Consider the following 25,910-nt stretch of genomic DNA (forward strand, 5'->3'; position numbering starts at 1 on the left):
GTTTGAAGATATTAGTACTGCCTTCTTTGAAGACCATGGGCAATAGCATTTTATTAAAAATTAAATTTAGATATTTTGAAAATTAAAAAGAAAACGTGACTTTTCTCTAATTTCAGGAAGTATGTATTTCTCATACATAAAAAACGACATCTCCAACGCTCACAGCCTACACCTTGGGCCCCATGGCTTTTAGTGAGTTGGTTCTCCACAAAAGGAGCAGAGAGAGTGCTCTGAAGCCTCCTCAATTACACCCGGCAGCCTGGCCAGATCCTCCCTGCAAAATGCCTCATTCCCCCTAGCGTGACGAGAGGGCTCCTGACCCCATCTCAACACCCTTATCTTTAGGAGCTCTTTAAACTTGCCTTTATTCAGCAGAACCACGGGCACGGTGATGATGGTGACCAGCGCGGCAGCTCCCAGCAGTCCCAGCAGAACCTTCCAGGGCGTCTGCAAGCCGGGCAGACCAGGTCCAGTTAGAGGAAGCTCTGGCCCCAGCCCGGGTCACAGGTCGGGGCCTGGCTGCTCCAGCGGGGTTTGCAGGGGGGCGAGCGTTAGGAGTGGGGGACAGTGGGCTGCAAGGGGTTGGAACTCGCCGAGCAGGAGGTCCTCCAGTTTGGGGCCTCTGCGCGCGTTAGTGTTGGTTTCGCTACCCCGCCAGTCTGGAGTTAAGGGGTGCAAGCGTGCGTCTATGGGTGGCTCTCCGGGTCCTCCGGGGCTCGAGCCTGGGTCGTAGCAAGAAGCTCCACGGGTCTGAGGGCGAAGCGAGAGCCACGGGACGCTCCTTCACCTGTTAGAGTCCTGGTCCCCTTCCAGGAACTTTGGGGCAGTTTGAGAGCAGTTTGAGCGGGAGGCACCGGGCTGGACTCGGACGGGGGCGTGCGAGCGCTGCTCACTCACCTTCATTGTCCGCGGCTGCCCGGAGCTGAGCTTTGGGGCGCGAGCACAGCCAGAAGTCCCCGCGAGCCGCCCGACGCGCGTGCTGCTCCGCGGCCCCGGTCGCGGAGTCCCAGGCGCTCGCCAAGTTTCGGCCCCAGTTAAACATTAGTGAGCCGCCAGCCTTCCCAGTAGAAAAGCGCCGCGGGCAGGCGCGCTGGGCGCTGCCATCCCGGCCGGGGGCGCCCGCGAGGCGCTTCTTCCTGCGGGTGCGGGGCGCGCAGGTTACTGGGCACCCCCCTCCCCACCCCAGGACTGGAGTGGGGAGGACCAGGCGTCGCTGAGTCGCTGCCAGGCAGAGCCGAGGCTGGGGACAAGGGGACGTGAAGGAAGCATTACTTAGAGCTCCTGTGGCCGCATGTGGACAGGAGGGGGAACTGAGGCCGGGCTGGACTCCCACACTCTCACAGCTCGCTGCTGCTTAGCTGAAGCTGAGACCCAGGCCTGGGTCTCCTGTCAACAACAGGTAGGTTGGGAGGAGGAGAGGTAGGTATGTAAGGCTGGTGGAAGACAAAGAGAGAGAAAGGTGATTGTTCACTTTGGAATGGCACTTACAGACTGAGTGTATTAGGAAACTTGCCGCTAGCTGGCCTTCTCATCAAGATGCCAAAAATAATACACTGCCACTTACACCCACTTACACGGGACTTGTTTCCCTAAACACTGCGCTGAGTACTTTGTTTATTGTACAGTGAGCAGCCTATGCATGGAAAGGTTAAACAGCTTGACCAAGTTACTCAGCCAGGAAGTTGTGGGACTTGATTTAATAGACCGGCTCTTGGTCACTACTCCACATGGTCTTTCATCTTTTGTTTTAATGACATTCTGGAGAAGGATAAAAGTCACCTGAGCCTTCTCCATCCTCTAGCTCCACCATATCCCTAGAGAGGTGTGCCTTCTTCCTCTCTTCCCTTATTTTCTCATCCATTGTCAAGTCATCCTTTCATGCCACTTATCCACAAATGTGGTTACAACATTACAGACTGTTTTCTAAGGGCTGGAGATAAAGTGGATGGGACAAATAAGGTGAATATTTGTCACTTAGTATGAAAATCACAGGCTTTTCCCTTTGGGGTCCTCTATGATTTCTTTCTCTCTCCTCTCCCTTTAAAGTCTTTTCACCTTGTTTGCTAAAGAAATGCAAAGTCTATCTGTCAGTAGTTAAAGGTAAAGTAGTTAAAAATGCAAAGTCCTACGAGTCGTGAACATATGATTATGAAGGAGTTCAAGATCCCACCTTTTAGTTTCATTCCAGACTTGGCATCAAGATCTTGAATTCAGCAGACACCTTGCCCCCTTTCTCTCTCATTGCATATCATTTCTAAATACACTCTCCCAACTTCAGAGGCTCAAGCTAAATTATGTCTTCGCCACCAGCCTCACCCTCCCTATTAACATTCTCTAAAACTAAAAATTTCAGGTATTCTTCACACCCCTGCTCCTGTGCTCGGGTCACCACTGCTATGGTTTGGGTATGTCTTCCAAAGTTCATATGTTAGAAGCTTAATCATCTACAAGTATGAGAGGTTGGAGGCCCATAAAAAAAATGATTAGTCCATGAAGGTTTTGCCCTTGTGAATAAGTTACATCATTAGCATAAGATTAGATAATGTATTGGCAGAATGGGTTAATAATAAAAGTGAGTTTGGTGCCCTCTTGCCAGCTTGCTCTCGTGCCTTTCTACCTTCTACCATGGGAGGACTTGACTAGCACCTGTGCTACAGATAGGTCTCTAAGGTGGGACTTCCCAGTCTCCAGAACTATAAAGAATAGGTTTGCTTATAAATCACCCAGTCTTGGATATTGTGCTGTAACCAAACAAAATGGAGTAAGATGGCCTCAGGTTCTTTTCAATTCCGTCTTACATGCATCTTACAAACCTGTTCCTGCCTCTCTTTTCAAAAACTGAGAAAAGTGAGTCAAAAGAATTCCTGGAGCCCGTACGCTGCAGCTGTGAACAGAGGTCATCCCAAAGGAACTGCAAGAAACAACGCTATATTGCACTCTCGGTATTGGTCTTTGCTCTCAGCAGTTTGGGCACCCAGCAAGGGGTGGTAGCCATATGGACCTTGGTGAGGCAAATCCACCCAGTTGAGCCTGTGCTTAACTTTCATGCCTGCACCATGGTACTGGACTTTTACTAAGCCCTAGGGAGACTGGGGGAGTTTGGTCAACACTCATAGGAAAAGTCATTTTGTTCTCTGGCAGGCACTCCAGGAGACACAAACAGCTTCATGATCTGTGTCCATTCCAAGAGACAGTCACATGCCTTCTCTTTTGCTTGTCACCAGCCCTTCAATGTTGCTTCTTCTAAGTCCCAAATGAATCAGCTGGCCAACACATTAACCACCACTGGATGAGTCATTGTAGATATTTTATCACATGATCTATTTTTCCATGCAAATGAAAAGCAGATGTACAACTTAAAGTTCTATCCATAGTAAGATTTCGTCTCTACTGAATTTTAGATCATCCTTGGAGGGGTTTTGATGTGGCAGTCATCCACTTATGGCTAGTGCCAGCCTGCTTTGCAAAAGGCTGATTTTTCTTCCTCTCATACTGTCTGATTACAAGGAATCCCTCAGAAGGCTATGGATATGTGTTAAGAGAGAGACTTTGCCTCAGTGGGAGGAGGCGCCGTAGACTCTAAGTTCCCTGGGCCTGTGATTTTCTCTTGTCTTTGGTCCTAGTCAGCTATTCCTCTATTCTTAACAGTAGTATGCTTCTGCGTATGCCATATTTTATGAATTGGTGGATCATGTAAGACTCTATTCATTATGGAGCCCTAGATTGTGTAGTTACGTGGTGCTATGAGTTGAATTGTGAATTCTCAAAAGGACAAATTGGAATAATGAGCCCACAGAAGTTCAGAACATGGCCCTATTTGAGGAGGGATCCTTAGGCAGTCAAGTTAATGTGACTCATTATGATACATGTGAATCCTATGTGACTGATATTTTTATGAATATGGTACATACAATATACAGTGATGGTATAAAACATGAAAGGAAAAGATAGCCATCTATAAACCAAGGAGAGGCATGAAACAATCTTTCTCTCACTGCCCTCAGAATGAAGTAAACTTTCTGATTCCTTGATTTCAGACTTTTATCCTCCAGAACTGTGAGACAGCAAAGATCTCTTGTTTAAGCCACAAGAGAATTTGTTGCACTTTATTAGAGGAATCCTAGCAAATGAATTTAATTTGTGTCCCACCATCATACCTTGAGGTTCTACCAGAACTTAGTAGAACAACAGGTTCTGGGATTCAAGTGGAGAATAGTCATTAGCTACTGAACCCAGGCTCCAAGATGGCTCCCAAAGTTTGGTCTAGTTTCTTACAACAATAGATAACTAATAAATCGACAAAGAAAGATATGGCTTTGCTGTATAACCCCAGGCACCTCTTCCATGACTCTCTTGTTGAGGCTTTCCAGAGGTTCCATGTCAATCTCTGGCTGCCACTACCGCTTCTAATTAACTGTATTTGTTAGGTCATAAAATTCAAGTAACAGTGCACCTTGCGTTATAGCCTAGCCTTGCAGAGTGCTCTCACTTCAAGTTCTATTCAAAACATTTACTTAGTAAATGGTTGGAGATGTATACCCAATTCTAACTTATAGTTCTCCAAAATCCAGAGTTCTGACAATTGTTGTATTTTTCATAGTGTAGTGATTTACCTCTCACATTAGAATGGATACCCTGATATGTTACTGACCACTGAATCCTTTGAAACTTTAGGAATATTTCATGTGTTTTCTACTCTACCCTGTGCTCATCTTTGTCTTACTAAATCATGGAAGGGCTCTGCTACTTACTGTCCATTAGTTCCATTTAGCATAACGTCAGCAATGAAATGGACAAAGGTGATGTTCTGTGGTATGTCAAGATCATCAAGTTCCTGGGGGGACTATGACAGAGAGGGTTGACATAACCTTGAAACAAGATAGTAAAAGATATTCTTGCCCTTTCCATATTGTCTTAGTTACTTTTGTCACTGAAACAAAATATCTGACAACCACAATTTGAAGGAGGAGAGGTTTATGTAAACTCATGGTTTCCAGAGGATTAAATTAATAGTCAGTTGCCTCTAAGGCAGAAAATGATTGTTTGATGGAAGGATCCAGGGAGAGGAAAGCTGCTCATGTCATGGTGGTCAGAAATCAGAGAGCCAAGTAAGGAGTCAGAGAGAAAGGCTGTACTCTCCCAGGTCACACCCCAGAGACCCACCTCCAACCAGGCCCCATCTAACACCAAGTCCACTACAGTACTCTTGGGATCCAATTACTCTCTGCACACATGATAATTTTGGGGGATACTTTAGACCTAAACCGTAACACAGGTGAAGACAAATTATTTTAGATAACTTCATTAACCAGACTCCAAGAAAAAAGCTCCTGATGCTGTGAGCATAGTTTTTGATCCAGTATAGTGACCACAACTAAAATGTGGTCATGAGACTGACCCATTATCATATTCCATGATCCACCATACTCTGTATATCTGAACAACAAGCTACTGTAGAGGAAACCAGCACTCACATATCTTTCAGGTTTTTGAATGGTGGCAGGTAGCACTAATCTCTGTACTTATTCTGGAATGAAAACTTACTTTTAATTTTACATATTGATGTAGAAGCAACAGGGGCTCCTGCTAAGTCTTTTTCCCCTTATTATCTCTTCATAGTTCAGAGAATAAATGAGCAGAGAGCCAAAGCCTCTAGAGCTGGAAACCTGCTATTCCTTAATTTGAATACAGTATAATTGGATTCAGATTCATGACTTCCATAACTATACAATATTAAATTGTTTTGTTTTAAGCCACTCAGTTTGTGGTGATTTATCACAGCACTGGTGGGGACCTAGTGCATCTTTGGACCACAGTGGTGTTTTAACTCTGTAGAATTTATTCTAAACCCAGGGCCAAAATTCAATAACAGTAGGAAGTTCTAACCTTTATCACAGAGTATTTTGAAATTAGCTGCATTTCATGTATTCCTCTAGAAAAGGCTTGGAAGAAAATTTAAAGAATGTATTGTGACAGAATTCTGCATCCTTTTTCAAATTTAGCTCTATTTCATCAAGGTATTCTGGGTCTATTAATTGATTTGAGTCTGGGGACTTGGTGAGAGGTTGCTTGGTGAGAGATCCTAGAGAGACCAATCATTGCCAAAATTCATTGAAATTTAATTGCCATTGTGATGATATTAAGAGGTGTAGCCTTTAGGATAAGATTAGATCATAAGCACATTGCCCTCATGCATGGATTAAGGTCATCATCATGGGAGTGATTTAGTTAGGAGTAGGAGTTTCCTGCTCCTTCCAAGCTCCCTAACTATATGATAACCTCCAGCCTGGAGGACAAGAAAATTCTCTCCTTGCTGTTGAATATCTCAGGCTTCAGAATGGTAAACCATAGACTTCTATTATTTATCATGGATTGAAACTGGTATTCTGTTATAGTCACACAAAATGGACTGCGACAAAAACCACAGATACATATTGTGAAAATTTAAATCTGATTTCTGCCCACCACAGTTAGAATTTTTCAGATTGATTAAATCAAAAGGAACGATACCTATCTATTCCATGCTTAAATACCTCACTCTTGTGTCTTGGATATTTCCCTAGAGTTCTGATGTTACAGCCCTGTGAACCATCATGGCAGAATTGAGGGTAATGGAGCCATTAGGAAGTGGGGGCTTGTAGCAGGTCTTTAGGTCATTAGAGACATGACCTTAAAAGAGATTGTGGGGCTCTTGTCCTTTCTGTTTTCTCTTTTTTTGCTTCATAGCAATGAATTGGACAGTTTTGCACTACCATACGCTCTCTGCTAAGATGTGCTCTCTGGCTGCAGGCTGTGAACAATTGGGCTACTTGACCATAGATAAACTCTTTCTCTTATAAATTGATTATCTCTTGTTGTAAAGTTGGACAGTTGACCAACACACTCATGATAAATAAGCCATTATCATTGCAGGTCAAACTCTCTAAAATCTGTGTTGTCCCTGCAACTACTTACAGTAATGGCCCTTTGTGAGAACTGAGTCTTGGAGTTTGTGTTACTTAGAGTGAACTTTGGCCTGGAAGAATCAGCCATTACTAGATTGCAGCACAACAAAAGACAGAAAATGTACAAAGAATAAATACTCGCAGTCTCTTTCTCCTCTGCATTTTCAATGTCTTGCTGGTGCCTCCCTTTGGCTGAGCCCAACTGATTCAAGACAGGGAAAGAGTGGGTAACAGAGTGCGTTATACACAAGTCATCCTACGCACTGTGGAGAATTGGCGGGCACCTAAATGGAAAATAACATCTTATTAAGACTGAAAGTGCTTCATTTATTTCTTTTATCTTTTTCTACTATGTTTCTCTCCCTAGTGCCAAGCAAAGTGCTTGGAACAATGAATAGTCATCAACTGCAGTTAAATAAGTAAAAAGATAAAGTTAAAAAATGAAGAAAAAGTTCTCGAGTTCTTGAGGCTACAGACAGAAGCCTAGAAAAACTAGCTTTCATCTGTAGGGAGAAGGAGCATGGAAGACAACACCGGTGGGCACCTTCCACTGCTCCTCAACTCTGGAAGATAAATAAGTAAAGGCACTGTAAAGGGACACATTGGTCGCTTTATCACTGGATACCTGCACTCCTCCTAAGTGGAATAACTTCCTGCTGTCCTAGGACCAAAATCCACATCTTACCTCCTTTGGAATTCACTTCTCCTAGGCTGCCTTGACACTGACACCATCTATGCTGGTTTAGTGTCTTCCTTCCCTAATTAGCCATACTAGGGAAGAGAGTCCTGCTTGTTCTCTGATATGAATCTTTTATTTATTTTCCTTTGGTTTCTTTTGTTTTTATTTTATTTATTATTATTATTGTTATTGTTATTTTGGTCTTTCTGAGACAGGGTGTTGCTAGACTGTCCTTAGGCTCACTTTGTAGTCCAGGATGATCTTGAACTTGCAAATGATTCTCCTGCCTCAGTTTCTGAGTGCTGGGATTACAAGAGTGCACCACCATCCCAGATTTTGGTTCCTTTTTTATAAGTTTGTGATACATGTTTTTTTTTTTTTTTAAATCTTGGGGAATTAGAGCATATACATATTGTATCTTAAACATCTTTTTTTCTTCCTTTTTGGTTTTGTTTTTTGAGGTAGTGTTTTGTTGGATCTTGCTATCCAGTTCAAGCTGACCTTAAAGCTCACAGTATAATGTACACCAGGCTGACTCTGAACTCATGCTGACCCTCTTGCCTCAGCCTCCTGAGAGCTGCACTGTCATGCTTGGTGTCTTTTTATTTCTGCTTTTCCTCCTGCCTCCCTCATCTCCAGACACACTCCCTTAGGCACAAATTCTACCTCCCTGATTCCTATCATTGTCTTTTATTTTGTTCTTTCAATTATGCATATTCTGAGTTTCTCAAATAAGAAAAGTTATGCAATATTTACCCTATATCTGATTTATTTCACTTACCATTGTGACTTTAAGGTACATCTATTTTCCTACAAATAAATCAATTTATCTTCTGTGTGGTATATATTTATGTAATCATTCACACTTTATGTAGTCATTCATCTGCTAGTAGGCCTGTAGATCACTTCCAATATTTAGGTATTATGAGTTGTATTGCTATAATCATAAACATGGGTATGCACATATGTAATTGTAATATGATATCTTTAATGTTTCAGGAAGATACCCAGAAGATATTTGGAAGAAAGATACCCAGAATAATTGAGTCAAATGGAATTTCTAGTTTCAGTGTATTGAGAAATCCACACTAATTTCTATGGTGGTTGGGTAAGTTTACATTCTCACCAAAATGTAGAAGGATTCCTTCCCCCTAGAACCTTCCCAATATTTCTTCTTTTTTTGAGTCCTTGATGATAGCCATAGTTTCTAGAGTAAGAGGGAATCTCAGTGTTGTTCTGATTTGCATATCTCTAACGGCCAGAGATGCTGGACACATTTTCACATATTTGATGGCCATTTGTATTTCTTCTTTTGGAAAGTATCTATTAATTTCAATTTCCATTTTTGGTTGGGTCTTTTATTTGAGGAGAGTCTAGCAATTTGAGTTCTTGACTTACTGTATTCTAGATGTTAGTCTTGGCCAGAGGAGTAGCTGGCAACTTTTCCCCCCTATTCTGCAGCTGATCTCTTCACTCTGAAGGTTGTTACTGTGAAGATGCTTTTAATTTGCTATAATCCCATTTGTTGATTCTTACTGTTATTTCTTTCTATAATTGGAATCCCAGGATGCAAAATCAATACACAAAATTCAATATTGTTTCTGTACTCCAATAATGAATGTGCCAGGAAAGAAATCAGGAAAATAATCCCATTCATGATAGCTTCAAAAAAATTTAAATATCTAAGAATTACCCTAATCAAGGAAAGGAAAAGTCTGTAGGAAGAAAGTTGTCATACTCTGAGCAAAGAGATTAAAGAGTTCATTAGAAAAAGCAAAGACATGCCTGTTCCTGGATAGGCAGAATTAGTGTTGTCAAAATGGCCATATGATCAAAGGGTATACTGATTTAATGCAGTTCCTTTCAAAATACTAATAGCATTCTAAAACTAGACCTAGAAATTAGGGGAAAAAAGCTTTTCTAAAATTTATGTAGACCCCAAAGAGATCCAGAATAGTCAAAGAAATCCTGAGCAATAAGAGAAAAGCAGAAGACCTATAATCCTGGATTTCAATTTATATTACAAAACTAAAGTGATTTAAAAAAAATTTAAAACAAACAAAAACTTAGCATGGTACTGCACAAAAACACATATGTGGACCAACAGAACAGGATTCAGGATTCAGAAACAATCCCAGGCACATTAAGCCATATGATCTTTCACAAAGGGGCCGAAAACATACACTAGAGAGGAAATGTTTAAGAAACAGTGCTGGGAACACCAATTATCTAGATGTGGAAGAATGACTTTAGACCCTTAGCTGTTACCCTATGCTAAGTCCAAATAAAAATGAATCAAAGACCTAGATGTTGAAATAGAAACATTGAATCTGCTAGAAGATAAAATAGGTAAAACTCTTGAAAATACTGGCATAGGCAAGGCCTTTTTGAACAAATCTTATTTCTACCAAGAGATACTAGGTGTTGTGGATGTGTATCGCCTTTTTTTTTCCTCCTACAGAATATTACAATAAACTTCAATGTCCTGGGGCCAACTCGTACAATTTTTAAGAATTATTTTATATAATTTTTAAAAAAAATTTTAACTGACACACAAAAGCATAAAAATTATACATATTAATTGGATAACTTGTAATGTTTGATATACCTATAAAATGTGCAAATGTTTAAATCAGATTAAATATATTTCTCTCCTTAAATATTTGTCAATTGTTGGTAATGAAAACTTTTGACATCATAATGCTTGAAGGGTGCAGTGTGTGATTGTTACCTGTAGTGCCTGTGGATCAAACTTCTTCCTTTTTTCTACCTCTCTTATTCTTCCCATTCCATAATAACAGCCATTCTCTACTTAACTTCTCTGAAATCAACTTTTTGAGATTTCAAATGAGTGAGATCATGTGTTACTTGTCTTTCCTGCCTGGCTTATTTCACTTAACACAGTGATCTCGTTTTACCCATATTGTACAAATAATAGAATTTCATTCTCTTCTGTGGTTAAATATGGCATATGTATCACAATGTCTTCATCAGTGCAGTTCTTAATTACATGTATTGCATTAGTTGATATGTAGAACCAGACTAAGGAGAGGCATCACAAATTCTGGGTTCTAAAATTCTAGGGAAAGATTTGCACTTAACATCTTAGCCATCTAGGTGTGACTTCTCCTCAGGAAAAAAATCAAGGAGGACAAAAGAGCAAAAGGAGAGAAAGAAATGCAAGGAAAACTCAAAAACAACTTCCCTGCAGCAAAATGAAGTTTTGGACCAGAAGAATAATATGTGCACAAAGTTGAGTAAGAAAACTGGAAGCTCTTTAGGGAATATTTGTTTAGCTTTTCCAGGACATAGGATAATCTAGAAAGTACTGGGAAATGAAGTTTGGCTAAGTGCATTTTCTTCTGTTTTAACTTCAGTACTCAGTGTGCACTAGAAAGCCAGTGAAATTTTTCCATGGGGAAGGAATCCAATCAGGCTTGAACTTTAGAAGTAAGAATCAGGAAATAGTGTCTGCTTAATAGATGAGAAGTGGAAGAACTGGAGATAGCTAGGGTCAGTAAACTCTGGATTTTGAAAAACTAATTGGGCAAGCGCTTTTCTGCACAGCTTGTAAAAGAATTTAAGGCTTATTTATTTACTTACACTTGCTAACATTTAACACTCTAAAAATATTTCCCAGCTATGACGATGACAGCTACGATGATACTGCTCCAACTCTCAGTAATACCAAGTGAGGGGTTCTTTTACAATCAGTATTCAGTAAACACCTTTTCTTACCTGTGAGACCAGACACCAGCTATGGGGCGAGGAGACATGTGTGCTCTTCTTTCGATGATGTCCTTCAGATAATATGTAGGCTTCTCAATTTAAACAATTTGCTTATACTTGTCTTTTAGTTAAGAAATAATTATGACTTTGTGAGAAAATGTATAGACTCTGATTCTCACAAAGCAGCTGTAGCTGTGATAACATCCTGGTGATTTCCAGGCTGTAAACATGTGGTAGATGATTATAAGGCAGGGATTGGGATCCAGGCTGAACTGGTAGCCTTAGGCTATGGCTGCCTTAACTTAGAGGCAAAAATAGCAAGGGCCAGTAGAATAGTGCTGCAGGCAGGGTCCAAACTAAACTAAAAATAGGCCTCTAATTTGTCAAGTGAAGTGAATATTACCCTTATTCCCTTCTGAGCAGTGAGTAACATAATCAGAAAATCATATGTGAAAGGGCCTCCTGATTTTACTGTGTGCTGTTTTATGAATAACAATAAGAAGAAAAATCATGATTATTGTTGGGCTAGCGTGAAAAACAAGCCATTCTTTGAAAAAAACTATGGTAAAATATACATGACATAAGTTCTATCATATTACTGTTTTGAAGTATACATTAGATTTTTCTTAGCCAGAGTAACCTAAAAAGTATCATATAATTTTCCTAAATGAAATATTCAATCTAAAATTTAGGTGAAAGTGTTCACATTAGATTTACAATATGTTTCTCAACTTGTTTTTTCTCTTGTGCCTTGTTTTAACTCCATTGCTCCTGATCTCTTATTAAAGATATCTTTTCCCTAACTACTACCTTGAAATTATAATACTTCTGATATCATATGTTGTAGTATTGAGTGAATGTCTCTGTGCAAGATTTTTCCTTGCAGTTTTCATTTCCTTGGAAGTAGTATTACTTCTACTTAGAATGCATGCTCTGTGCGCACACACAATTCCAGAATGAACATAGCAATTACTCTGGATTGACAGAATATCACTATTCTTTTAGAAATGTGACAGAAAAACTGAATTCACTCTGGGAGTGATAATCTCTATAATATCCTGAGAGAGTGAATATGCACACAAACAATTGCCAGACTTATCTCACAATTAGATGCTGATTGACAACTTGTATAGCAGTCTGCCCAGAATAGTCAGGAATTGTTCAATTACTGCCGGCATCCCTATTTTTAACCCTTGATTCCAAACCAAGACCTATCAGAAAGTTTCATATGCTCCCCACATCAGTCTTGCAAGATGTCCTGTTTTTAGTTAATCCACCTCTTGCTTCCTCACAGCTACAGTCTCTGGTCAGAGCATAGGTGAAGCCTTCCTTGACTTCAGGATAAAGCTTGCCCACTCTCCTGTCTGCCTTTGAGCTTCTGCCAAATGCGAAGATGGCTGACTCCCTTGCTCCACTAAACTTCAAAGTAATGTTTTATTTTCACTTGCATAATATTCATTTACTTCAACTTTGAAGAATAAGTATGCAGCTACAGAAGACAATATATATTGATAACAATTGTCTCATTTCTCTACTGCAATATTCCAGCAGAAAGAATGGCTCATTCATGAGTCTTTATTTCCTTCAACCACACCAAAACTGTGATACATAAACATGTATGTCATCCCTTTTTAGCTATACTTTCTTAATTATTTTGGTGATATAGCTCTAGTATTTAATTATAGTAGTAAATATATTCAAAGATGCTTAGAAATGCGGGCCATCACCAAAAGACTTAGGCAAGGATGTTCAAAAGAATTCCTTTATAAAAAGACCCTGTTTCTGAGTTCGTTAACTTCCTGTTCGTTAACTTCACTTGATGGGTCCTAGTAAAATGCTTAAATGGGTACTTTTTGAAAATTTCATTAAAAATGTTCATCTCTATTAAAAAATCTGTAAATTTAAAACTCATGTTTACTGGAATACAAGCACTGATTTACTGTATGTCAGCTAAAAATATCAAGAGAAGTTAAAGAATGACTCATACTAATTAAAAAGCTACTATTCTAGGCTTTGTACTGAAAATACCTAGGGGAATAAACAATCATAAAATTTATAAACAAGTTTATGAGATTTGTTGGCACAACCCAAAGCCAAATCTAATGGATAATCATGCTTTACTGGTTTTCTTCAAAGCATTTAGGGGGAATGCTGAGGAGGGGAATTAGAATCCCACGAGGTTGCAGTAACCTATTGGGCAGTGGATATTATATTAGAGTTTAGATGTCTTCCTGTTTCCCTGTCAGGAGCATCCTTCTTGTACCCTTCCCAGGTCTTATCTCTTTATCAAGTATCCATGCCAAGTATCCTCTTGCATAACATTTCCTTTAAACCAGTCCTTTCAAGCAAAGAGCCAACCTCTTCCTTCCTTTCTCCATTATCAGACTTATCCTGATACACAAATTTGAGAGGCGATTTATAGGATTGATGTATGCACTTTATCAGGATATATCAAGACATTTTTCAGAACTTTTGAGGCCAGGAAGCCCTTCTCGACTCTTCAAAGTTGCGGCAAATATATCCTTCACATATTTCCTTCTCTACCTCATATATATTTTATTAAAGTGATCTGCAGCCTTCCCAACTCTTATCTTATTCTGAGTATAGCAATGGCATATTAAAAAGTTGTATATTTTAGGAACTGTATCAGTACTGGCTTGGGGTACACTCAGCCAGAGACAGCTGCCGCTTCCAATGAATCACCCAGTCACGTGAAAGGGATAGAGGAAAGGAGAGTGAAGACTTTACAGTCAGACAAGCCTGGCTCTGCCATCGAGCTATTACAAACTGTGTCTCTTTTTATTGCAACCTGCTTCCCAGAGTTGTGGAGATTTAATGCTATGATAACTGACTCATCTCGGCTATTCCCAAGCCTTTAAATGTATCTATCTCCATGCTGGTGATTTCTCTATGTAATTCTTCAGTTGGAAACTGTCTTATGGATTCTGACCCTCTTTGAGGTCTCCACCTGAACGACTTAGAGGCCTATCAAAAACAATTTAGCCAGAGCAACACTATTAACACTCTTTACCACCAAGTTTGATCCTTCCCCATCAAATTTCCCTTAGTGAAAAGAACCACCTGCCACATTGGTGAAGCCAAACTGATTTCGTTGATATCTTTCTTTGTCCATGTCACTCTCTGCTCTCTCCAGCCCTTCCTCTTCTCCAGTCCAGCTCATTTTCCAGCCAGGAATGGTTCTCTTTGTTTTTCATTTGGTTTAGTCTACATTTAGGACTCAAGCACAACATCCTGTAAGAACTGTTGCCTGCCATTAGAAGAAGGTAGTTGGCCTTCATATTCCCAGAGAACCTCCTGCTTCATTTTTGGTTTTTGTTTGTTTAACAAAACACTAATTCTGTAATGGAATAGTGTAATATATTAATAACTAAAATTTGTGAACCAAATGCTATGTGATGAATTATACTTTCTACGTACCTCTTGATCTGCTCTATTCTATTTAATCTTCATAATCACCTTAGGAAGTAGGTACCATTGTCATCCCTATTTTGCAAATAAAGAAACTGAAGACAGAAAAGTCAGTATTCTCCCCAGATTTTTACAGCCAGCAACTGAACCCTAGAGATCTGACTCTAGAGCTCATATAATTATCTAATATTTCCTTTCTTGCTCAAAAATCTCCAAGGATTTTTCCTGTATTATTCATTGTTGTACTTGTGGTACTAGAATAATGCCTATTGTGTAACAGCTGCTATGTGTTTACAGGTTCACCTAAAGAGTAAATAGTGACTAATTTGCATCTCTCTTTCCTTAAGGACAGAAACTAGGTTTTATTCACTTTGTTTGTAGCAGCTACCCTAGTACCTGGCAAATAATAAAATTCTTAAGCTCATTTCTCTCTGTAGGCTCATGAGATAGTTTCTATTTTGCCTTTGTGCTCTTATAGGTTAGATCTTGTATTCACCCTCCTATGCCATACTTTGCTGTTTGTCAAGTTTTCAGTGTACAGAAAAAAAAAAAAATCTGGTCAGCTGCTGCTTGACAGCTGGAAAAACAGAGCTGTTCTGGAGCCAAACAATTTGTACCTCAAGAAAATCAAGGAGGAGACCTCTATCCTCCTGGGGGTGTGTGGGTGGAGGGCTGAATCATCAAGTTCTTTGAGTTCCTTGGAAAAAGATAACTCAAAGGAGTGTTAAACAACACGAAGAAATAGGAGAAGAATAAGCAGAAACATAAAAATGATTAAAGTGTTGAAAAACACGACCCACAGGCTAAAAATAATTACTGTAGAGTTTAGAGAGAAAACGTGGATCAGCTTTCCAGCGCTCCGATGGGCTCTGCGTCAATGGCTTCAGTCTGAAGGATGGTGGACAGATGTTCATGGGCCCCAGCAAGGAGTGCGCAGCAGGCCAAGACGCCTTGGAGGGCTGAAACTGAGGAAAGAGGACTTGGGCTTCAGCAAAACATTGTCAAAGAGAATCTTCAGCTCCCTGTGACCTAGGCAGCCGAAAGGAAGTGCACAATCATGATAGTTTCTGGGTGTAGGGGCTTTGTCTGTTTTGTTTTTCTAAAGGAACACTTAACATTTCCAGTAGATTTTAAAAATATGTTGTAATCTTTTTCTAGAAAGTTTGAAAACTTCGAGTGAGGGTTTGTGTGCCAGAATATTTTGTCATGCAAAGAGATAAACAAAGGAAAAATTCTCACGTTCCAATCTCTGGTTTGTCTGGTCATTCACATTTGAGAGACTCGTTGGTATTTCAAGATGGGCCACGGCCTTGAGGTCCCTACTGCTCTGTGACTTTACCAATTTGATTATGCAGGCTGACCTTCGTCTTTTTGAGCAGCACTACGCGAACAATATTATAAAAACCAAAGAAGCAGAAAATGTGTAAATAAAACACTGAACTCTCAGTCATCTGCTAGACTCAGTAGGAGTGGAGTTGTTCATTTTTGTTATTATCCTTATTGCTATTTATGGAGCCTAAGCTAGGCTCAAACTCTCTGTATAGCCCAGGCTGATCTCAAATTCATGATCCTCCCACCTCAGCCTCTTGAACGCTGACTATATTATTTTTCATTAGCATCATTTCCTTAATTTCTTAAGTTTTGTTTTATAACAAGAAAATTTAAGATAGAGCCTAAAGTCAGAAGAGTTTTTGACCAGAATTAAGTTTAATAAGGTGATTCCCCAGATGGGCTCACTTGCTGAAAGGGGACTCTAAAAAGTATTTATTCAGCAGTTTGATATACAGCTAGTATATTAGGGAGAGGTGCTGTGTACATACGTGTATTGTGACAATGGATGCCCCTAGGGAGGAGGAGAATTACATAAGATATATGGGTGCTAATACTTTCACTATGGTTTGTTTATCTTTTCTGCCCAGGAAGAGTCTACTCCCTTTATGGGCAAGGCCCATCTCCTCTAATATATCCTTGTAAACTTTCTTTGTCTTCCTCAAGGATTTCAAGAAGTTAAAACGTATATATGGATAGAGCAAATCTAGAAATTCAAGCTTCTTGTGTTGCTAAACATTTATAGTGTTTCATACCAATTTTATTCATGGAAGGTAAACTTGACAAGAGGTTTTACCAGTGATTTTTTGTAACACTTGGTATGCTAGCTATTGTGTAAAATATGGCAAGCTTTTGCCTCTTGGGATCTCCAAGCTCAGCAGTCTAACTTGGTTCCTGTGTCAGAAACTTAAAGATCCCATGTGCATACAACCCTGCTCTGAGGTCTTGAAGGTCCCTCCAGACCTCCAGCTACTTAAGAAAGGAGTAACTAAGACAGTGTCACTTTTGAGGTAAGTGAAATAAAATCATCTAGATGAATCAGTTTTTCAGATAAAAGTCCATAGATCTTCCTCTTGTCTCATAAAGTTTATTTTATTTTCCCTATATGCAAATATATTTCTGGTTGACAATTTTAAGCAGTTTTCTTCTCTTTATTATTTTGAAGGTCATTGATTGATAAATAGGCCATTTATATTTAGCTATTGTTTTCTGAAAGTTTACTTAGTTTAAAATAAACTGTATTTGAAAGCTTATTCAATGAACGTTTGTTCACAAAAACTTTCAAATAATGTTTATTTAAACCTTTAAATTACCCAAATTGTTTTACAATTTGTACTATAAAACAATTGAGTCTTTATTATTTTAGTAAAAATTATAAACTTTACTCAAATCTACAGAATTGTATTTCTGGATCTATCATCATCCCAGCTATCGCAATATGAAATTAAACCCTTGTGGGTTGCAGAATAACTATTAACTAGTGTTTAATGGCATATATAAAAGATAGATATTACATGGTTTAGGCATCTCACTAGTGATTGGGTGCTGATAATGAGAAAGGGTAAGAAAAAAATCTGCATGTAAAAATAATATCTAGACCACATGAAATTTCCAATCCTTTGTTACTTTTGATCTACCAAAATGAAAAGTTAATATGCTACAACCAATATGTCTCAGGTATACTCATAATACACTCTATACTACATCAAATCTAAATTTAACATTGGAATTGTGGCACAGTGCATTTAAAAAGACTAGTTCAAAAACTGTGTTAATGCAGCCATAAAATACTATGATAAGCCAGGGACTGATAAAAGAAGACACAACCATATTATCTTGTATTTAGTAATCAAATATAGCTTTATAATTATAAGATATATTAGTTTGCCATAAAGCATGAAGTCAGTAACATTTTATGAAACAATTCTTTATTGTGTTGTCAGGGGTAAATTGTGTTGAGGAGGTTTAGGAAATCTTCCTTTAAGACTGTAATTCTCTTAGTTTGTGTTATGGTTTGATAACTAGTGGTCAACTTAACGCCAGCTGGATTACATCAGCATGTATTGAGAGAAGATGCTCCACCTGAGAAGGGTTGCCAGGATAAATAGGTGGAGAAGAAGAGAGGTGAGGAGAGGGATTGAGGCGTTATGGAGGCATTGTTGGTTCTCCTATGAGTTGCTGTTTGAGCTGTTGGTTCTCCTGGAGAAGCTTTGGTCTTCACATCGAGCATTGCTTCCTGGCTCCAGAGCAGAAGACATGTGCTGCTTGGTCTCCAGGATGAACTCGTCACGCTGCTTCCTGCATGTTCCCGACTGTGCTTGTCGTCGGAGGAGCTCGGGGCCTCTGTGTCGCTGAGGACAGCTGTGGTTCCTTTCAGGACAGCCCCGCTCTTTGTTGTGAGTGTGACTTCTCAGCTCCAGTGTAGAACCCTCATCCCACTAGCACAGCTCCTTCATCCTGCTGGCATGGACTTTCTGGCTTCCACCGCTGACCTTTGGGTCTTCCCGGCATGAATCCGTAAAAGAGACTGGCGTGAGTCCTTCTTGTGGGCCCTGGACTTCTAGTGGGACTCGTGGAGGCATTGTCCTGAGCTCTGGGTTTTTATCTGGACTCATGTGGGACATTGCCATGGGGTTTAGACTCTTGACTAAATAATCTATGTCGTTGGTGTTGCAGATGGATTTCCTGCATTCTCCTGTGTTAACTTCCGGTGACCATTATAAAAATACTATAAACTCCATGTCCTGATCTGAATTGTTCTCTGTGTACAACCCCAGACTACAACAGTTTGTGTTGCTATAATACTACCATGGATCTGGTGGCTTATTAGACACAAGAATTCATTTTTCAGAGCTTTGGAGTCTAGAAGGCTAAAATTAGGGTGGCAGATCAGGTATTCTTCAGAATTGCAGATTGCAAATTTCTCACTGTGAGGCAGAAAGAGAAACATGTCAGCACTTTGTGTGTGTGTGTGTGTGTGTGTGTGGTGGAGAGTGGAGACTGAACCCAGAGCCTTAGGTTTGCTAGGCAAGCACTCTCCCACGGTACACCCCTAACCCTTTTTAACTTACTTCAGGACAGCATCCTGCTAAGTTACCTTTGAGCTCCCAGTTCCACTCATCTGTCAAGTAGTACACACTATCATGCCCAGCTTCTTATCTCTCCTTTAGGGTTTACTACTCTCTTTTATGAAGGTTCCATCTTCACAACATAATGATCTCCTAAAGTTCCCACCTCCCAAGTCCCTTCAAATTAGAATGAAGGTTTCAACATAGGAATTTTGAGGCACATAAGTATTTAGTTCATTGGAATATTTTAACCAAAAATGTTTTAAATTTTTAAAATACCCTGTGAATGAATAAAAGCAAACAAATCAGGAATGATGGCACACACCTGTAATCCCAGAACTCTGAGAAGTAGAGAAGAATGGCTGAAAGTGTGAGCTAAGCCTAGGAAACTTAATGGGGGACTGAGCATGACCCCATCTCAGAATTTAAAAAGGCCTAGTACATGAATAGGCAGGGTCAATAAGAAGACCCTAGATTCAGTCTCTGGTATTGCCAAAAAAATCAGTATGTAAATTTAATGAAACGCAATTAGTAGAAATTTTAACTGTTATAATGATAATTATAAGATGAGCATGGTGGTGCATGGCTGAGTAAAGAGGATCACTGAGTTTGAGGAAAGCTTTGGTTGTAAAGTGACTTCAAGTTCAGCCTGAACTACACAGTAAGACCCTGTATTATAGACAGACAGACAGACAGGCCGGCAGACAGGCAGACAGGCAGACAGAAAGATGGGATTGGGGCTGGGGGGTTGATTCTAAAGAATATGTGAAAAAAATTTTCAAGTTGAAAAAGTTATGGTTAATACTCAAAAGTAATCCCCTATCCTATGTACTGAATTGGATCCCAATTCAGTAATAATTCTCAACTCTAAATTATTTTCAAAAAGCCAAAAATCATCTTCAGTTTGTATGCATCCAGCAATCTTAATAAAGGAACTAATTAGTATACAGCATAGTGCAGCATAAACATAAGGATGAACCTAATCACAGAGTGAATCTTAGTTTGTGGAAAACAAAAAAGAAAGAAAGAAAAGTAAAGAAAAAAAGAAGAAAGAAAGAAAAAAAGAAAGAAAAGAAAGAAAGAGAAAGAGTTCCAATGCATCTTAACCAGAGAGTAAATATTAAATTCAGAACTGTTCCTTATGCAGTTCTATATGATGAGATTTTCCTGGTATTACTTGTTTTAATGCTTTCTTCTTGGTTTCCTGAGAAATTTAAACAGCTTACAGTGTGTTTTTTTTCCTAAAACTAGTCCCCAGCATTGTCTTTCCCTGTTTCCAGTCCCTGAAGTCGCTCACAGTTGCAGGCTAGCTGTCCTCTGAGCTGACCTCTTGACTGCAGGCCCTTTGCTCACCTTGTTCCCTACACTTGCATCGGTTCTCTACACTCTGAGCAGCTTGACTGTACTCAAGTGAGATCCTATTATTTCTAACCCGTTGACTGTGGCTGTGCACAAACTTCTTCACATCATCTTCATCGATCACCATCCCCACTACATTGCTACCCTGTCCCTTACCCAGTACTGTACTTATTCAGGCACTTCTTCCAGGAACTCTCCAGAGCTGTGCTTCTGACTTTCTGCATTTGGATAACCCTACTCATTTGCAAAACCTTTATTTACATGCTGCTTTCTCCAAGTTACCTTCTTAGACTCAGAAATCCCAGCTTCCCTTCACCCTTCTCTCCATATAGCACCAGCTACACTATATTACCATTACCTTCTTGCTTTTCTACAGTTCTCTGTAGTCTGCCAGCACCTTGAGGGAAAGGCCTTTTGTCTGTTCTATTCACTATTATATTCTCAGGTGCTAGCTAGCAGGCTGCCTGGCTCAGTGTAGACATTAAATCCATGCTTACTGAGTGAATGAATAAAAAGTCTAACCCCAGATAGACAGACCATGTTTTTTGGGTAAAGCTTCTATGTTTGAACACCTTATACAAAGTCTGTTTCACTTTCTGTACATTACGACACTGTGTGGAATTTAAAAATGAACACAGTTTTTAATTAGAGCAAATGAATGTCCTTGTTTCATAATTTGCTGATCCTATCAATTTAGGTGATTTATCCAATCTTCCTAAGTCTTGTCCTGCAGATCAGTACAGAAAAGAAACAGATCCAACTTGTGGGATTCTGCCCCTGTAAATATTAAAGTAATGTACCAAAGTTGGCTCTCAGAGATGTGGGTGCCTTCCTCTCCAAATGCAGCTCTGCTTTCATTCAGCAGATCTCCTCCTGCCAGTCAGTGCACTCAGGATATTTCTGCTCATTTGTGTGATCACATGCATACATAATTCTTAAGCCTCAACCAAAGCAGGGAAGATAATTTATATTTATTGAAAACAATATTTGCAAAAGTAAAACTTTGAAAAGAATATATAGAGATCAATAATTTATAAACACTTAAGTTTTGTTCATCAAATATAATATCCTGCATAGGATAAGTAAACTTTAACTTGGAATCAGGTTCGGGGTGTGTCTAATGGTAGAGCCCATGCCCAGCATGTACAAAGCCGTAGATTCTATCCTCACCGTTGCCAATGTTTTAAAGCATTCCTCTAAATAATGAACATCTCTATTCATTTTACTTAATTGTATGATGAGCTAAAAGATATGTAGAAAAATATCTTGGGGCTCTTTCATTGTTATTATTTTTCTAGTTAGGGCATGTACCCCAAAGGAGAACATCCCCAAGTATACTGAGACAGTCTAATTTCCACAAAATTTACAACCCAAAGACTAGTTTTTGCATGTTTTTCTTGCCAGCTGAATTGTGGCTAATCACGGCCAAGTGTTTTGAGGCTGTTGGTTTAGCTCTTAAATGAAACTGGATCCTGACAAGAAAGTTCAAGAATTATTGTCGGCTTCTGTGCATAACTTAGAGGCATCTCCAAAGGCATATGTACTATTGCCCTGGCAGACATATATACACAAGTACAGTGTAACACCTCCATCCCTCATGCTTGGCAAGTTAATGTGGATGTTCATTTTTATAGCCGCTAACTTATTAGCTGTGGATTACATTGTCACTTTGTGTGTTACATTTCCAAGCATAAGAAGTGTGAGTGAGTTCTAAGACATGTGAAATGAAGGATCGGCTTGAAAAAAACTGGTCTTGAAGGCATCAGAGAGTAGGGATAAAGACTTCATCATGCAGTTCATGAGCCTGCCAATTCCTTGATTGACAGCTCTCTGTATGGCAAGTCTTGAGGGATTGGGTATTTAAATCTTAATTACAAAAAAGTGTTACAGAATACTAAGATCCATTCAAGGAAACTGAAAGGCTTATCATGTAGCACTCCTCTATTAATCTCTTGTACAGAATAAACTTGATTGACAAGATCCATATAAATAGTGTAAAGGAATTTAGGAAATAAGTACAAAACTGAGGGGAAAATTTAAAAACTATGAGCCATAAATGTATCCTATTTTGTATGTTGAATTGCCCCAAAATTGTGTACACACACACAAAAAAAAAAAAAAAAAAAAAAAAAAAAAGCAAATTGTTATATTTTCTTAACTGGTCTAAATAACAAAGACCTCATTAATACAATTCAAGCAAATAAAATAACAATACAAATAGCTGCTTTTCTTAGGAAATCACAATAATTTAATAGAGAAAAAAACTGATTCCAAGAATAGAAATCAAACAACTACAGAGAATTATTTTTCAAATAATCCTTTTTCTGCTCTTACACATCCTTACAGTCACTTTCCATCTTTCTCTTTTGCCCTTTTCTCAGAGAAAGTTCATCTAACTGAGTTGTATCATTTTGTTTTGTATTAGTCAAGATTCTTCAGATAAACAGAACAAATGATCTATCTATCATCCATCAATCTTCTAGCTAAAAGTATAAATTGTAAATGATTAGCTCATACAATTATAAAGACTCAGAGGACTCATGATCTGGTACCTGCATACTCAAGGCCCAAGAAATCCCACTGGTAAAGTTCGAGTACAAACCCAAAGGCCTGAGTGTCATGAAATGCAGTAGTATACATCCTAGTCCCTGTTTTGGAGGCCGGAAACCAGGACTTCTAATTTCAAAGACCAAAAGGTAGATGCCCCAGTTCAAGCACTGAGTACGTCCTCTCTTCTCTGCCCTTCTGTTCTATTCAAGCTCTCAACACGTTACACAATGACCACCTGCACTGGTGAGGGTAACACTGTTCACTCTATTGGTTCAAATGTTAATCTCTTCCAGAAACACTCTCACAGACACAGCCAGAGATGATGTTTTGCCAGCTATGTGAACATCTCTTATCCCTGTCAAGATGGTAAAATTAACCACCATGGATTCTCCTTTTGAATCTTGATTGGATTCAGCTAGTGAGGATGCTGGTAGCAGATCATAGGAAGGTAAAGGCTAAGGTAAAACTCCCCAGTGCCCCAGCTCTATCCACAACCTACACCAGTTCACCAAAAGTGTAGCTAGTTTCCAGTAATATCCCCAAATTAGTCATTTGGATGTAAGACCTCAAATACATTGTGTGGACATAGAATTCTATAGGAATTCCAGAAAGACTTCCCAGAGGAAGTAGCAGCAGAGCTTGGAATTTATGTAGGAGTAAGAATTCTGAGGTCATGGAGACAAAGTTCAAAGATACTTGTGCACAGCATATGTGGGTGAAAGGGAGGAAAAATATCAAGATGATCTTTGGGATAGATTGTCAAGAGCCTTGTGTTTCCCACAGATGTATTCAAATTTAACCCAAAGACATCGCATTTAGATCTAGAATGTCCCCTGAAAGTCTCATGTGTCTGGAAGGTGACTGAATCATGAGGGCTCTGTTCTCATCAGGGATCTATCCTTTGGTGAGGTCAGTGGCCAAAAGTGCTGTTAACCCATAGAATCCGGCTGGAAAAGGCAGTCATTGTGGGTGTGACTATAAGGGTTTATTCTTGCCCCCAGCTCCTCCCTTCTTTTTCTCCAGTTTCTGGTTACCATGGGTTGAAAAACCTTTCCTCTTCTGTGCTTTTTCTCCAGGCCATTTCTGCCTCGGGACCAGCCAACCATGGATTGAGCCTATTGGAGACTGAGCCAAAATAAAACTATCTTTCTCTGAGTTTTCAACGTTAGGTATTTTGTCCCAGGGATGGGAAAGCTAATACAGAAATGTATAGATAATAGGGTATTTTCATGGGTTTTGAAGCAGAGAACAGAATAGTTTTAAAAAGCAGAAATTCTCAAATTTGGTTATAAATCCTAAAGTATTTTAATAAAAGCCTTTGTGGAATATTTCAAGGCTAAAGTAAATATAATTTTTATAATATGTATCTTTATGTATCAGTTTTAACTGTATATGGTCGCTTGGTTTACCAGTCAATTCTTTCCACAATTCTGGTATTTTTTTTTTTTTTGCTTATAATATTTCTGCAACAAGAACAAAATTGATTTCCATAGTAAATAAAAAACAAAACTTTATAATCTCCAAAATCCAGGTTAATGTAATGCAAATGATATTTTATTAAAATTGTAGAAAAATGGGTAAGTTCTTTATTTGTAATATATCCATAGTACCTATAATATCCTTATAATACCTACTGTTTTATTATAATTTACTTTTTTGCTTATTTTTTGCTGTACTTTTACTTACTTTTCATCTGTGTAATATGCTGTGATATCATTTGACATTCATTTAATATACTGAGTTTCCTTCCAAAGTTAACTCCTTAAAGTAACCATGTTATATGTGTGGAATCTGCGAGTCAAGAGTTCACACTGAGCTCAGTGGAGATGGCTTGTTTTTTCTTCATGGTACCTGGAACTCAGCTGGAAGACAGATACTGTTAGTGGAGACCTCGGCTGGAGCAGTAGACAGACACTTCTACAGTGCTTTTCCATGTAGCCTCAAAATCCTCATGGACTGGGACCCTTAGGATAGTTAGACTCTTATATGGAGCTTTCATGGCACCTCAGGGCTCCCGAGTATTCTGGATCACAAAGAATAACTTGCCTCACATTTTCTAAATTATATTCAGAAGTTACACTGGTTAAAAGGAGCATAGTTCCACCTAGATTCAGGGTGAGTGATTGTGGACCTCACCTGTTGATCTCTTTGTGGGAAAAGTGTGACAGATCTTTGCGCCACTTTAAAAATTGCCATGAAAAGTATCCGGGTTAAAATAAGCACAGATGTGTGACACTAAAACAGCCTTGTTTTCTATTGCTGGCATTTGGGTGACTCGGACTATGTTTTTGACACAGGAATAACTGTGACTGTTTTTAAGGCTTTAACGTTGGTACTTATAACCCCAAACTCAGGGCAAAGATGGTGGCAAATATCTCCCACTTTTGAGAGCTCACTGTTAAGAGATTAAGTATATCATTTAGGATTTAGGTGGCCAAAGTAACTGCTTTGCATGTCCCCGTGTGATGAGACACATAGCCATGCGCTGAGACATGAGCGCCCCGTGGAGAAGAATATAACACTTACTTTTCTGCCAATTACCCTGCATGCTCAGCATGGCCAAGGTGGCACTTTGCCATCTGGATATCTATTGTCCCACTTTACCAGTCTGCTGTGGACTACTCACCCATCCTGAAAAAATATTGAATACCATTTGTGGATTACTTCAAATGCTCTCAAGCCACCTTTCCCACACAGACCTAACAGCTTCCCACATGTTCAACCTGACAGCACCTTTCCTTGAGACCCTGTAGTGTGGTCATTGCTTCCTGCTGCAGGGTTTCCCAAGTACCATGTCTTTAGGCTTCTGTGAGAACCAGCCTG

The 25,910-nt window shown here is 39.3% G+C and overlaps 1 protein-coding gene and 1 long non-coding RNA gene across 5 annotated transcripts in view; one reads left to right on the top strand and one right to left on the bottom strand.

The window, feature by feature from the left end:
• Positions 1 to 1,032, bottom strand: part of Dpp4 (dipeptidyl peptidase 4) — a 76,377-nt gene extending 75,345 nt beyond the window's left edge. For both annotated transcript variants that reach the window (XM_013142395.3, XM_013142394.3), the window contains exons 1-2: positions 898 to 1,032; positions 363 to 447 (exon numbers count right to left, since the gene is read on the bottom strand). In XM_013142395.3, coding sequence (XP_012997849.1) covers positions 363 to 447; positions 898 to 903 — 91 coding nt within the window. In that variant the 5' untranslated portion in view covers positions 904 to 1,032. The remainder of the gene's footprint in view (positions 1 to 362; positions 448 to 897) is intronic.
• Positions 1,033 to 1,220: 188 nt separating this feature from the next.
• Positions 1,221 to 18,850, top strand: LOC106025438 (uncharacterized). Of its 3 annotated transcripts, XR_010050815.1 has the most exons (4): positions 1,221 to 1,399; positions 8,623 to 8,731; positions 12,647 to 12,778; positions 18,136 to 18,850. It is a non-coding gene; the product is annotated as an uncharacterized LOC106025438 (long non-coding RNA). The 3 variants fall into 3 exon arrangements; XR_010050814.1 differs by lacking the exon at positions 12,647 to 12,778; XR_010050816.1 differs by lacking the exons at positions 1,221 to 1,399; positions 8,623 to 8,731; positions 12,647 to 12,778 and adding an exon at positions 12,785 to 17,120.
• Positions 18,851 to 25,910: the final 7,060 nt, after the last annotated feature.

Source organism: Cavia porcellus, unplaced genomic scaffold (assembly GCF_034190915.1).
Source record: "Cavia porcellus strain 051 isolate PalLab524CR breed Dunkin Hartley unplaced genomic scaffold, mCavPor4.1 scaffold_12, whole genome shotgun sequence".
NCBI classification, from domain to species: domain Eukaryota; kingdom Metazoa; phylum Chordata; class Mammalia; order Rodentia; family Caviidae; genus Cavia; species Cavia porcellus.